This window comes from Mastacembelus armatus, chromosome 16 (assembly GCF_900324485.2).
Source record: "Mastacembelus armatus chromosome 16, fMasArm1.2, whole genome shotgun sequence".
Classification (NCBI taxonomy): Eukaryota; Metazoa; Chordata; class Actinopteri; order Synbranchiformes; family Mastacembelidae; genus Mastacembelus; species Mastacembelus armatus.
Window position 1 is genome coordinate 13,718,068 of NC_046648.1, and position 13,219 is coordinate 13,731,286.

Below are 13,219 nucleotides of genomic sequence, written 5' to 3' on the forward strand. Positions count from 1 at the left end.
GATTTACAGGCGGATCAAAAGAAGAAGAAGCATTGCGAACTCGCAGTACACAGCATGTTAGCTTAAAAACAGCGGTGATGAGCTTGCAGAACTCCAGATAACTCCAGCTACACGAACATGACAGACTACGCTGAGGAGCAAAGGAATGAACTGGAGGCTATAGAGTCTATCTACCCAGACTCGTTCACAGGTTTGAATCTCATCAGTAAGAAGGGAAAGAGAGCTAGCTCGAAGGCTAGGAAGTAAAAATCAAATTAGCTCGGTGGAATTATTAAGTGATAAATTCTGCAAACAGTTTTCTGACATCTACCGGCACAGGGTTAATGTAACTCAGTCTGTGTAACGTTAACCTTAACATTAAATGTCAGACATGCAGCAAGGACTTACTACTTACTGTGGACTTATTATGCATATTTTATGGACAAGTACGCCAAACATCTCTAAGTTACAGCAGGATTAGTGATGGCTAGCTTTCAAAATGCTGCCAGATGTAGTAACTTGGTGAATTATGTCACACCAATTTATCAAGTAGCAAAATGTAGAAACTGTGTTACTAATCCATGTGTGGTTGCAGTGCTTTCCGATGAACCCACCAGCTTTACCATCACGGTCACATCAGTCGCAGGGGAACATGGTGAAAGTAAGTATACTGTGCCGTGTCGCCCCTAGGTTATCAATGGTAGGGGAAACGCTTTTGTGTGTGTGATCTGCTAACACTTAAACACATTGTAATGAAATTTTCATATATTTAAATTTAATAATGAATTTTTATAGTGATGTCACAGTCATGATGATAGTCTGAAAAGACTAAAAGTTGCTGAATTGAAGCATAGCAGACAGTGATAATAGGCTATGAGCTGTCCGTTTTCCTGTTTTAGCAGTGGAAGCCACACTAAAATTCACATATGTAAAGAAATACCCAGATGAACCTCCACTATGGGAGATCCACTCTCAGGAGAACCTGGAGGACAGTGATGTGGAGGACATCCTCACCTTACTGCAGCAACAGGTTTGTCCATCTGAACTGAATGTGATCTCCTTTAGGGCTGGGCAATATGGCCTTAAATATTATCACAGTATGTTTTTCATACTGGTAGTTAAAGATACACAAGGGGTCCAACTCTTTTAACATTTGAAAAAACCACACTCTATAATGTCACTATAGATATCTGTAATGGCATTTTTCTTTGTCAAAATTGTATTTGAACTAGTCACAATTGTAAAGAAATCTGCAATAAAATTCTTTCTAGTAGAAATTATATTTTAAGATATCTACATCATAGTTGTGGTAGATGTTGGGTCAGGAACCATGAACTTCTGTCTGTAGTATGCAGAACAAGTACTTTATCGTGTTCTCTTTAGTCCCCCCCCCCAATGATCCATGCCAAAGCAGTGACAGAAGTCCAAAACTGAAAACCACCTACAATGACATAAAAAGTAGGGCTGCTACAAATACTGTATTTTCTGGACTATAAGTTGCACCAGACTATAAGTTGCTTTTAGCAAAAGTAGTCTTACTGAACAGTAAAAAAAACATAAGTCGCCTTACATTGTTAATTATACGAATTATAGTCTTTGTGTAATATTAAAATTAGTTTGATCTGAATTATTTACGTGTGATGACTATACAAAAAATAAAACATCAGGAAGGGGGCAAATACCTTTTTACAGTGCTTTAAATGCAGATATGGTGTCTGAGTAATGCGTGTAGAATGGAAACATCCATGCATTGTGAGATATACAGTGGGGCGAAAAAGTATTTAGTCAGCCACCAATTGTGCAAGCTCTCCCACTTAAAAAGATGAGAGAGGCCTGTAATTTTCATCATAGGCATACCTCAACTATGAGAGACAAAATGAGGGGGAAAAAAAATCCAGAAAATCACGTCTGATTTTTAGAGAAGTTATTTGCAAATTATGCTGCCATCTAACGCCAATGACTATTTGACAGAATGACAGTAAATTAACACATACACTGTAAGTTGCTTCACTGTGGAAGTTACAGGACAAACCAGAGAACTATAAAAGTAAAACTTATAATCTGGAAAATACGAAAATCAATAAAATTGGTAAAGTATTATTAAAAGAGTTGGCAACAAACGTATTTATCGATTTAGATGAATAGTTAGATGTGGTAATGTGTGACGACACACGGTGACAGGGTGAGCGACTGCAGAGATGAAAATGGCAGACAGAGAAGAGTCAAAGTCACTTTTCAATACTTAAACAATTTTAACATTTTTATGTGGATAGTGGCGTGCCTTCTTGTTGTAGTTTTTCTGTTATGTAGTCAGATAATCATTCATCCAGTAAAATGCTTATAGTTCTCAGGCCAATTGTTACAGTAACTTTGGTTATACTGACTAAGATTTGGGCATGAGACCCATGTCACCTCTCTGTGATTTTTAGGTTCATGTCTAAATTTCCTCTGGAACATTTATTGAATTTCTAAAGACAGCTATAGCCTACATTAGAAAGAATTTTTAAATTTGTTGTTTTGCTTTTTTTTTCTTTTTTTTTTCTTTTTTTTAAGCTGCTGTCTCTGTCCTGATGTTAAAAAAAAAAAAAAGCACACATACACACACCGTTGTTGTGATGACTGATTGCAGGTCTGTGTGGATTAAATGTTTCTGTTTTCACATATAAACGCCAGACAATGCCATGAGAATTAGGTCTAGAGATAGTCTGGGGTTGTCGTTTTAACACATGAAGTGTATAGTGGGAAATTGATTTTACAAATGGAGCTTGCAGGTAGTCTGGGTAATGCCTGGATCATATTGCATTCTTACATGCACCTTACAAGGATAATGTCTAGCAATCATCAATTGCAAGTCCTAAAAGCATGTTGCTTCACTAGGGTTGAAGCTCCACTTACTCTTGCTTTCAGTGTGATTCTAGTAAACAAACACCTTTTTTAATGTTACAAAATTTAAGATCTGTTTAAATGTTAGGTAAAAATTGTTTTTTTGTTACATGTGATAACTGCATACAGTATCTTGTGGTCATGACAATGTATCAATGTAATCAGTATCACCAGAGTGTATATGTGGTTATTATACAGGCAGAAGAAAACCTGGGAGTGGTGATGATTTTCATCTTGGTAACAGCTGTTCAGGAAAAACTCAATGAAATTGTGGATGTGATGAAAAACAGACAAGAGGAGGAGAAGCAGCGGAGAGAGCGAGAGGCAGAAGAAGCAGAGAAGGTAGAAACTATACACATACAGAGTGTTCAGAAGGTAATCCTAATCACTTAAACATGTTGAAGATTTAAAGTGCAATTTATTTATTTGACTTATTTATCCAGGTAAGTCCCACTGAGATTAAAACCTCTTTTGCAACCTCTTTTTCTCCTTGCAAAATGTGAAAAATTTAGTGGCATCTAGTGGGGAGATTGAAGAATGCAACTTTCAGACAACACCCCACCTCTCCATTTCCAAGCATGAGAGAGGACATTGTGGCTGTCACCTTGAATACAAAATGCAATTCCCTTTCTAAAGCCAGTGTTTGGTTTGTCCATTCTATGCTACTGAAGAAACATGGTGGTGCAATATTGCTGCATCTGTGAAATGCAATATTGCTGCATCTGTGAAAAAAGACCCACTGCCTATGTAGATTTAAAAGGCTCAGAGACTAAGAATATGCAACAGTTGGTATTTCCTGGTAATGAAAAAATATTTAAGATAAATCCCAAAAGGAATTTTGCTTATTCGATATTTTGTACTATTATTCAATACTTACTCCATTCCATTCCATTCCTGCTTTATCCAGGGCCAAGTTGTGGGGGCAGTGGTCTATGTAGGGAGTAGGGATGCCCAGACTTCTCTCTCCCTAGACATGTCCTCCAGCTCTTCCGGGGGGGATACCAAGGTGTTCCCAGGCCAGGCCACCCTGCGGAGGAAACTAGTTTCGGCTGCTTGTATCTGAGATCTTGTCCTTTTGATCATGACCCAGAGCTCATGATCATAGGTGAGGGTAGGAACGTTGATTGACTGGTAAATCGAGAAATTCTGTTCATAAAAATAATGAACAGAACTGGTGACAAAAGGCAGGTCTGCCGGAGTCCAACATGCACTGGAAACAGGTCTGACTTACTGTCAACAATGCAAACCAGACTCCTGCTCCGTTCGTACAGAGACCAGACAGCCCTTAGCAAAGGGCCACGGACCCCATACTTCCACAGCACCTCCCACAGGATGCCACGAGGGACACAAGTCCACAAAGCACATGTAGACTGATTGGACAAACTCCCATGAACCCATGAGCACCGTAGAAAGAACTGCATTGTTCCTCCTGAATCCGAGGTTCTACTATTGGCCAAATTCTCCTCTCCAGTACCCTGGCATAGACTTTCCCGGCAAGGCTGAGGAGTGTGATTTCCCCTTGTGGTTGGAACACACCCTCTGGTCTCCCTTCTTGAAAAGAGGGACCACCACCCCGGTCTGCCAGTCCAGTGGTACTGTCCCTGATCGCCACGTGATGTTGCAGAGTCGTGTCAGCCAACACAGCCCAACTGCATTCAGAGACTTAACCCTCTGGGGTCTGAGGGTGTCTTGGGGCCCTGGACAAGTTTTGACATGCCCTGACATTTGTGCTTTTTTCAGTTGCTTTTAAACATATTAATAGATAAAGTCTGATAACACTGTAATCAGCACAAACTGGTCTACAATAATATGTGAGCAGCAGGTTTATACGTGATTGTGTTTTTGAGAATACAGTGTTTATGCATGATTAGTGAATACAAACATGTTTAAGTCACTGAAATAAGACCATAAAACACAAACAGAACATTGGTTCACAAGACTTTTAAATGCATCTTGTAGCCAAAAGTGTTTGCTTCAAAATGATGTGAAAGTCATGTTCACTCATTCACAGAAAACAATACTGATTTAAATTTTCTTAGACACTTTTTGTTTAGAAAGGGCATATGCAGGAAGGTGTGTCTGACCATGAATAGTCATGTGATTTACCTGAGAAGTCAAAGATGCACTTCAAAGACCCGCATAATGAGCCTTTCAGTCAGGAATGTGGTTGAGAGGGAATTAGTGTAATAGAATGCTAATGCAAACGTTTGTCATTTGAGTCGTGTTTTTACGTAAACTATTCGTCACTGTCGGGAACATACAAAGCGCATCTTCACCCGCGTAGCATGTCATCATCCAAACGCACAAAAAAAGTGAGTACATTCTATGATGAAGTTTGACGCTTTATGTAATTTCTGGGGAGTGTGCACATAATTTCCTGGTTCACCTCAGATTATTTCCATATGAACAGTGCGTTCAGTGCGAAGCGGTATCGCATTAGCTGTAATGAGGCAAGACTGGAGAAAATGCACCGCTCCTTACATTTTTTATGGATTAAATAAAAATGATGATTTGTTTTCGACTTGAATTGTTTCATTTAAAAGAAGACATTTCAAGTTTTCTAGCCATATATCTTATTTTTATGAGGCAAGTGTTCGCTGAGATTCTGGTGGTTTTATTTACGTGTCTGTGAAGAGAGAAGACAGAATGCACCTTGTCTGCTTTCTTTATAAAACGCTGTGCGTTTTATGAGTGTATACAAATAAAACTAGACCCTTCAGATTCGAATGATAGCCTATATTGCTTTTATCTGTATGATCAAAACTGATGGAGTAATTTAAGTTTGTTTCGGTGTTATCAGGAGAATATGCCACAAAACGCGCCGATGCGTTCGTCGACCACTGAGGGTCTCCTCAAAAAGAAGTAGAGGGCATTCATGGCAAGAGACAGAGGAACTCCGGACTGTGCAGAAGGAACTCAAGAGGATGCTGAGGAAGGCAAAGCAGCTCTATAGAGACAGAGTAGAGCACAAATTGAGACAGAATAATACCAAAGGCCTTCCACTGCTGTGGCTGTGACCTTCAGTCGGTGCTTGGGCCTAATAATAGTAGTCCTAACAATTTCCAGGGCCGTGCCCGCCTGGCAATCATAATATATTCATTTTTGGAAAGGTCTCACACATCCCCACGTCCCCACCATGACGTGGGGATGTGTGAGACCTTTCCAAAAATGTTGACCCATCATCTGTGAGTCAACGCTAGCCGCTGTCTAAAGTCACACCCCCCCTCCCTTCACTTTTGGGCCATTGAGCACTCTGTATTGTAAAACTTTAGGTTGGCTAATAAACTCGGCCAGATTTCTAGAGGTGAGACACACCATCTAAAGTGGGATGGATGCTGTCCCTTGCTACCAGATCAGGTTTTACCCAGAAAGTGGCCCAATTGTCTATGAAAACCTCATCGTTTGCTGGACACCACCTAGACAGCCAGCGACATGCAGCTGTCTAGGTGGTCAGATTGGGGAGGGGTCCAGAGAAAATTACAGAGACCAACATTGTTTTCAAGGGCTTTAGACCTCCCTTAAGTTTAAAAAAAAAAAAAAAAAAAAAAAGACAAAAAAAACAAAAACAGCTCTAGCCAACTTGTTGGACATGACAACACAGGGAGCTGTTGTCAGATTGCTTTTTTTTTTTGTTCAGATTTTTGTTTGGGTTCTTTGACATCACAAAGATGGAAGGGTGTCTTATGTTTTTTTTTTTTTCCCCTGAGGAATATAATGGACAGAAGAAACTAGACTGTCCCTCACTGTATTGTGCTCTTCTCTGATGAGCCTGCAGAATGGCAAATCTGAGACTGATGGACTTCTGGTAGAATTTTACTAGCTTTTCTGGTCTAAGGTGACCATGGCAGCTCTGAGGAAACTGCAGAGGCATTTGATGATGAGTCTTTGCGTACCGGCCTGAACTCTGGATTGTAAAACTTAGGTTGGCTAATAAACCTGATCAGATTTGCCAACCCTCACTAGCAGACCAGGTTTTCACCAGAAAGTGGCCTAATTGTCTACGAAGCCCACATCCTTTTCTGGACAGACATTGATGGAACAATGACATGTGGCTAAACATGTCATTGATGGTCAAATTGGGGAGAGGCTCAGAGAAAATTATGGAGTCCAACATTGTTTTGGCAAAGTTATACACTGATTCAACATTCATTATATTGATATATCTGATTGGCGTAATTGAGTGTTATGCTGCCGATGTCAAATTAGTGAAGGTAGTAGTTAAGTCATTTGTTTCTGGTATTAAGGCAACAGGGCAGCATGGTCACTGAGTGCTTAGCACTGTTTCCTCACAGCAATGCTTCAAGGTTCCTGGTTCAAAACCCACCAGGGGCCATTCTATGTGGAGTTTGCATGTTCTTGCTGTGCTTGCCTGGGTTTATTCCACTTTCCTTGGAAAAGGAAAAACGTATGTCAGGTTGACTGGTGAGTCTAAATTGCCCATAGGGGTGAGTGTGAGGATGTGTGATTGTCTCTATAAGTGGCCCTGTGATGGACTGGTGATCTGTCCAGGGTGTACACCTGACTTTTGCTTGAAGAGAGCTGGGATAGGTTCCAGCAGATAATGGATGACAGTGATGATGGATAGATGGATTAGGGCAATGTTAAAGGATAAATGTCCTTTCAGTAGTCTGAGGGGAAAGTGTTAAGAGTGCCTTTGAAAGTGCACTCTAACACTGAAACCCTTGGTTTTCCTTCTGGAGAGGATTATAGATACATTTAAAGGGTTTTAATAAATAGATTTCTGTCTGTGGTTTTAAATACTTTCGAGTGAAAGCTTTTGAGTTCCACTCTAGTTCAGCCAAAAAAATACAAATTTAAATTCAGTTGGCATTCTTAGCAGGAGAGTATTATATTATTGAATTAATATTGACTTTTTCAAAACATTCAGATATTTTGGAATTTTGACAAGAATTGTCTAACAGGTGAAATTAATTTATATTTTTGGCACTGTGTGAAGTGCAGTTCTGTCTATACAGAAGTTCTTCTACACTGTGGGCAGTTATTCCTCTTGACAGCCCTGTTTTCTTATATCTGCTTATTTTGTATGGCCATGTTGTGAGCCTTCTGTACTTATTTAACACCAGTGACTGCTCATGTAGGTCACCATGTCTTTTTAGGTCCAGATAATATTTAATTTGTCTCTTGATATATAATTTTGTGTTCCACTAGGCAATTTTGCTTTTGTTGCGTTATTAAGGTTAAGTTCCGCATCTCTGGTTAATGAATGAACATGGTCAATAAATGTTCTTATAATTATAGCATTGTAATATAAAGATGTGTGTTTAACAGGTGGCATTCCAGGGCACAGTAGTAACCATTGAAAACTTCCTGGTGTGGAAAGCGAAGTTTGAGCTGGAGATGGCTGAGCTGAGGAGGAAAAGACAGAAGGAGGAGGAGCAGGCAGGAAAACCCAAACTCACTGGTAATCCTGATAGCATCATTTGAAACACTTTTCTGTCAAGGCTCACAAAATGAAGTTGACTACATGAAAATATTGTTTCCACACCAGGTAAACAGCTGTTCGAGAAAGACCACAACCTGGACACGTCTGATATTCAGTTCCTTGAAGACAGTAAGTCATACTGCCAATGTTGTTTTATAAGTATTCTTTTGTCACAGATATTGAAAACATTCAAATTTCTTTTTAGAAATAGAACACTCAGAATAAGTTAAGTTTAATTTTAATAGTCAGAAGCATTTAAATGTTTAATTCCATAACAGGAATGTTCTGTGCTCCCCATGACATAAGCACATAAAAACATGTGGTCACCATTGTTTTTGCCAGAACAGAAATGGTCAAAAATCCTTGTTCACAAAGATTATATTGGAGAATTATTAGTTTTTATCCCTGGTTTTATTGTCACATACATATTTCTTTTTTTTTTTTTGTAGCTGGGAATAACGTTGAGGTTGACGAGTCACTGTTCCAGGACATTGAGGACTTGGATTTGGATGAGGAGGATCCAGATTTTGACCCTTTAGAGATGGGCAGTGATGAGGACTAAATTAATGGGAAGATAGAGGACTGCTGGGGAGAGTGATAGGACCATACTGCTTCATACTGGAATATCACATTAGGAAGATCCATGTGCTGCATTTATTTTTGCTACATTTAGTTTTTTCTTACAGCATTTGGAGAGGGGTTTTCATAAATACAACATAAACATATATCCATGAGTGCTTATTTTGTGAATAATTAAAGTTACCAGATAAATGTATTGACTTGGCTGTGGTGCTGTTTGACATGCAGGACATCCTAGTGACAGGCACATTACTGTATATGGGCAGAGAAAAGCACTAAAATATTACTTATGGTCAGGGAATAAGAAATATTCAGCTGCTTTACCAAAGTTAAAGAAGCAATTACCTTTACAAGTGTAATTGGAGCCTCCAAACTATTATTTAAAAGTACAGAAATACTGGCCACAAAATGTACCATCAACTTTAAGCACAACCCCAATTCCAAGAAAATTCGGGATGCTGTGTATATTCTACATGAAAACAGAATGCTATGATTTGCATCTCATAGACCCCTATTTTATTTACAGCAGAACACAGCAAACATATCAAATGTTTAATCTGAGAAAATGTACCATTTTAAGAAAAAATGGGTAATTTTGAAATTGATGGCATGTTGGAGAGAAAGTACTTACTTGCACATCTACAGTGCATATTTTATAGACCTCATATTTGTAAATAAAACATATTTGCCTGTACATCCTTTATCCTGTCCCAGTGAGCACAGTGGCCTCCATCATCTGTAAATGGAAGAAGTTTGGAACCCCCAGGACTCTTCCTATAGTGGGCTGCCTGGCCAAACAGCTATTGAGGGAGAAAGGCCTTAGTCAGGGAGGTGACCAAGAAACCGATGGTCACTCTGAAATAGAGCCATCGTTTCTCTGTGGAGAGAGGAGAAGCTTCCAGAGCAACCATCTCTGCAGCACTCCACTAATCAGGCCTGTATGGTAGAGTGGCCAGATGGAAGCCACTCCTCAAAAAAGGCACGTGACAGCCCACCTGGTGTTTGCCAAAAGGCACCTGAAGGACTCTTACACCATGAGAAACAAAATTCTCTGGTTTGATGAAACAAAGATTGACAGCAAACAAAGATTGAATGCCAAGCGTCATGTCTGGAAAGCACGATGTTCACTGCACATACCAAATGCCATGACAGTATATTGGAAAAAGTCAGCCGGTGTTACAAATGCAGAGATTTCCTTTGTGTGTTCCTTAAGTGGCACCTGCCAAATACCCTTTTAGCAAGTCAAGTTTAGATACAAACTTAGCACCACCCACTCGGTCAACACAGTCCTCTATACGCGGCAACGGGAAACAATCAGGTTTAGTCACGCCAATTGACTTTCCTGAAGTCCATGCAAAAATTTGATTTACCAGTATTTCAGAATTTGACAATTTTCCATGAGTTAGTGTTCAGACAGGACCCCGCCTCTCTCATCAGGGCATAAACGCTAGGTTGCAGTTTCAGAATTCGACAGGTCCTCTGTGAGTCTATTTGTGACAAGGCGTTGTGACTTCAGGCCTAGACAGCTCCACAGGGGAGACAACAGACTTATCAGAGACGAGAGGTGACAAAAAGAGATGCGCTTAAGGTAAGGCTTCGACGTTCACGTGATGCAAGTGGGACCCAAGCCTTCGGCCTACCAGATAGTCCCTGTCACCAACCTCCTCTTTGACCAAATAAGGTCCACTATAGCAATCTTGAAGGCTCGAGACAGGTATAGGCAGCAACACTAAAACTTTGTCACCAGGTTTAAACTCTCTCTTTAAAGACAGAGAGCCTCTAGCATTTCTGTCAAACCATGACTTCATCTTGGCCTGTGCAACCTGCAAGCTTTTCTTTGGCAATTTCACAAGCACAGTGCAGTTTCAGTCTAAAGTTGCTCACAAAGTCCAACAAATTTTGCTCATTCTTTAAAGGACCACACACTGTATGTGTAAAAACAAGTTATGAGGGACTAAAACCCAGGGACTCCTGGGCACATTATCATCACAAGGAACTTATTCCCGGACTTAGTTCGAGGCAGCGGACACAATCAACCAATATATGTTCAAAAGGTTCAGCCACTGCAAGGATTGGATATAGAGGAGTGGGAGGAATTTGATCAGGCTTCCCAGAAACTAGACATCAATGATCCCAAGGATTTACAGTGATGCGTAACATCGCTTTTAATTCCCAGCCATAAAAAATGCTGTCATGAGCCAATTTTAATATTTCTCGACGATATGAAGTAGGGAGTACAATTTGCATAACACCACTCTTCTGAAGGGGAAACATTTGATGGTGTCCACTTACACATCAACAAATCGTCTTACACCAGATAACCAGTGGACATGGACTCGACTCTATTACTGGTTACTGTCAAACAGACATGCCAAAGACTCATTACTTCGCTGATCTTCAATTAACTGCTGGCGGGACAAAGAGACAATCTCAACATTCAAAACATTTGCCACACTTTTTATGTCAGCATCAGCAGTTTATATGGTTACTGCCGGACTCAGGATTGCACAAAAAACTGTCAGTCAGGTTAATGTCGTCTTTCTGCTTTTTGTGCATTGACCTATTCACAGCACAAGCCGAAAAAACTTTGGGAAATCTCAAAGACAGTTCATCTGGGGACTTTTATTATTATTACTATTATTATTTATTGGGATCAACGTAAGTCCAGGAGTGGCTAAAACTTTTCTCCCTGCTAAATAGTTACCAATAATGACCGCTGATAGTAAGCCTCGGTTCACAAAACATAATCCAGGCAATCTTCCGCAGGCAGAGAAGAGTACACTACCGGCGCTTCACCGCTGAGGACACACTGCAGCATAATACAGCAAACATTATTTTGACCATTTTAATGTGGTTGCCACATGCTCAAAAAGAATAAAGAAGTTATCCACAGCTTTCTCGTTAAAGGGTGGGTCAAGTCGAATGTTTTTACTAATCTCAAACTCAGAGGACATTATCCGAGGTGTGCCTCCACCGAGCTCCAGATCAGGCATGCAAACTTCAAGTCTCTTAGGCTCCAATTCGCTCTGAATTGATAATTCTTTGACATGGAGGTGCAGTAATTAGGCCCGAGCTCCACCGAAGGTTTTTTTGTTATTCTTCTTCTTCACATGCGAAAAGAACGCAAAGTTGACCCCCTAAACATATGTGAAAACTCACCAAAATTTGCACACAATTCCGGATCGTGAAAAAATGTTATATTTTAAAGGTTTCTTAAATGACCTCAAAAGCATGGCTCTTTGGCATCCCCGACAAAAGTGAAAATACATTGCTCCAATGGGAGCCCCACTGACATTTTTTTCATCGCACAGTCACCAAACTCAGCACGTTTATTCTTCATGTTGGGCCATGCAAAAAAGCTCATCATGTTGAGGTCGTGTGACCAACAGGAAGTCCACCAGTGTGGAGTTCTACTTGAGGTCATTGAGTGGAGAGCCAAAATTTAGTTTGTCACAGGTAAACCAAATTTGGGACAAAAATCCTTTAGGGTGTCCTGATCAAAAAAGCCAATTGGACCCATGTTGTATTTTCCACGCTGTTGCCTTGGCGATGACAGAAAGCCACCCTTGTTTTCCAATGGGAGATCTGTACTGAAGGATGAAATTACATGGAGGGCCAAAATTCAGCTTGTCAGAACTGTACCAAAATTGTCTTAAAAATCCTTTGGGGCATATCTATCAAAAAAGCCAATTGGACCCATACTCTTATTTTCCACGCTGTTGCTGTGGCAATGACTGAGATCCACCATTGTTTTCCAATGGGAGTTTTAAACTTACTGTGTTGTCAAATTTGAATCACCCGCGAACCTGAACCCACATGATCAATGTCCCCCCCTCTGTAAGGACTTGCAAATTTGCATGGAGAGCCAAAATTTAGTTTGTCAGGACTGTGCCAAACTCGGTTTAAAAAATCTTTAGGGTGTGCTGATCAAAAAAGCCAATGGGAGACATGCTCTATTTTCCACGCTATTGCCGTGGCAATGACCGGGAACCACAATTCAATTCAATTCAATTTTAAAGAGAGAGAGAGAGAGAGCACAAGGTTAGAGTTCTATTGGAATAATATGGTACTATGAGGTCTTTAAGGTATGAGGGAGCTTGATCATGAAGGGATTTGTATGTGAGAAGAAGGACTTTAAATTCTATTCTGTATTTTACAGGGAGCCAATGAAGAGAAGCTAATATACTTTAATATACTTTACTACAGGTTACTTAATTTTTTCTTCACCTTTGTAATGTTTCACTGATCTGTGTGTATGTTTTATTATTTATTATTTTTTTCTTGTTTGTAGAGAGATTAGTGTTAATGATCAGTTCATTATACATTCCTCTATAT

At 39.9% G+C, this 13,219-nt stretch overlaps 1 protein-coding gene across 3 annotated transcripts; it reads left to right on the plus strand.

The window, feature by feature from the left end:
• On the plus strand, positions 1–9,080 carry rwdd1 (RWD domain containing 1). Of its 3 annotated transcripts, none has more exons than XM_026294381.2 (7): positions 1–190; positions 575–640; positions 879–1,009; positions 3,061–3,237; positions 8,152–8,284; positions 8,372–8,434; positions 8,755–9,080. In XM_026294381.2, the coding sequence occupies exons 1-7, from the start codon at positions 118–120 to the stop codon at positions 8,865–8,867; spliced, it is 756 nt and encodes a 251-aa protein (XP_026150166.1). In that variant the 5' UTR covers positions 1–117; the 3' UTR covers positions 8,868–9,080. The 3 variants fall into 3 exon arrangements, with proteins under 3 accessions (XP_026150166.1, XP_026150168.1, XP_026150169.1); XM_026294383.2 differs by having other exon boundaries at positions 3–190; positions 3,061–3,204; XM_026294384.1 differs by having other exon boundaries at positions 101–242.
• Positions 9,081–13,219: the final 4,139 nt, after the last annotated feature.

Excerpts from the sequence above, each read along its gene's own strand:
- rwdd1 (XM_026294381.2), top strand. The coding sequence starts at position 118 with ATGACAGACTACGCTGAGGAGCAAAGGAATGAACTGGAGGCTATAGAG. Across the intron at positions 1,010-3,060 it reads TCACCTTACTGCAGCAACAG|GCAGAAGAAAACCTGGGAGT; the intron begins GTTTGTCCATCT and ends GTTATTATACAG. Across the intron at positions 8,435-8,754 it reads TATTCAGTTCCTTGAAGACA|CTGGGAATAACGTTGAGGTT; the intron begins GTAAGTCATACT and ends TTTTTTTTGTAG.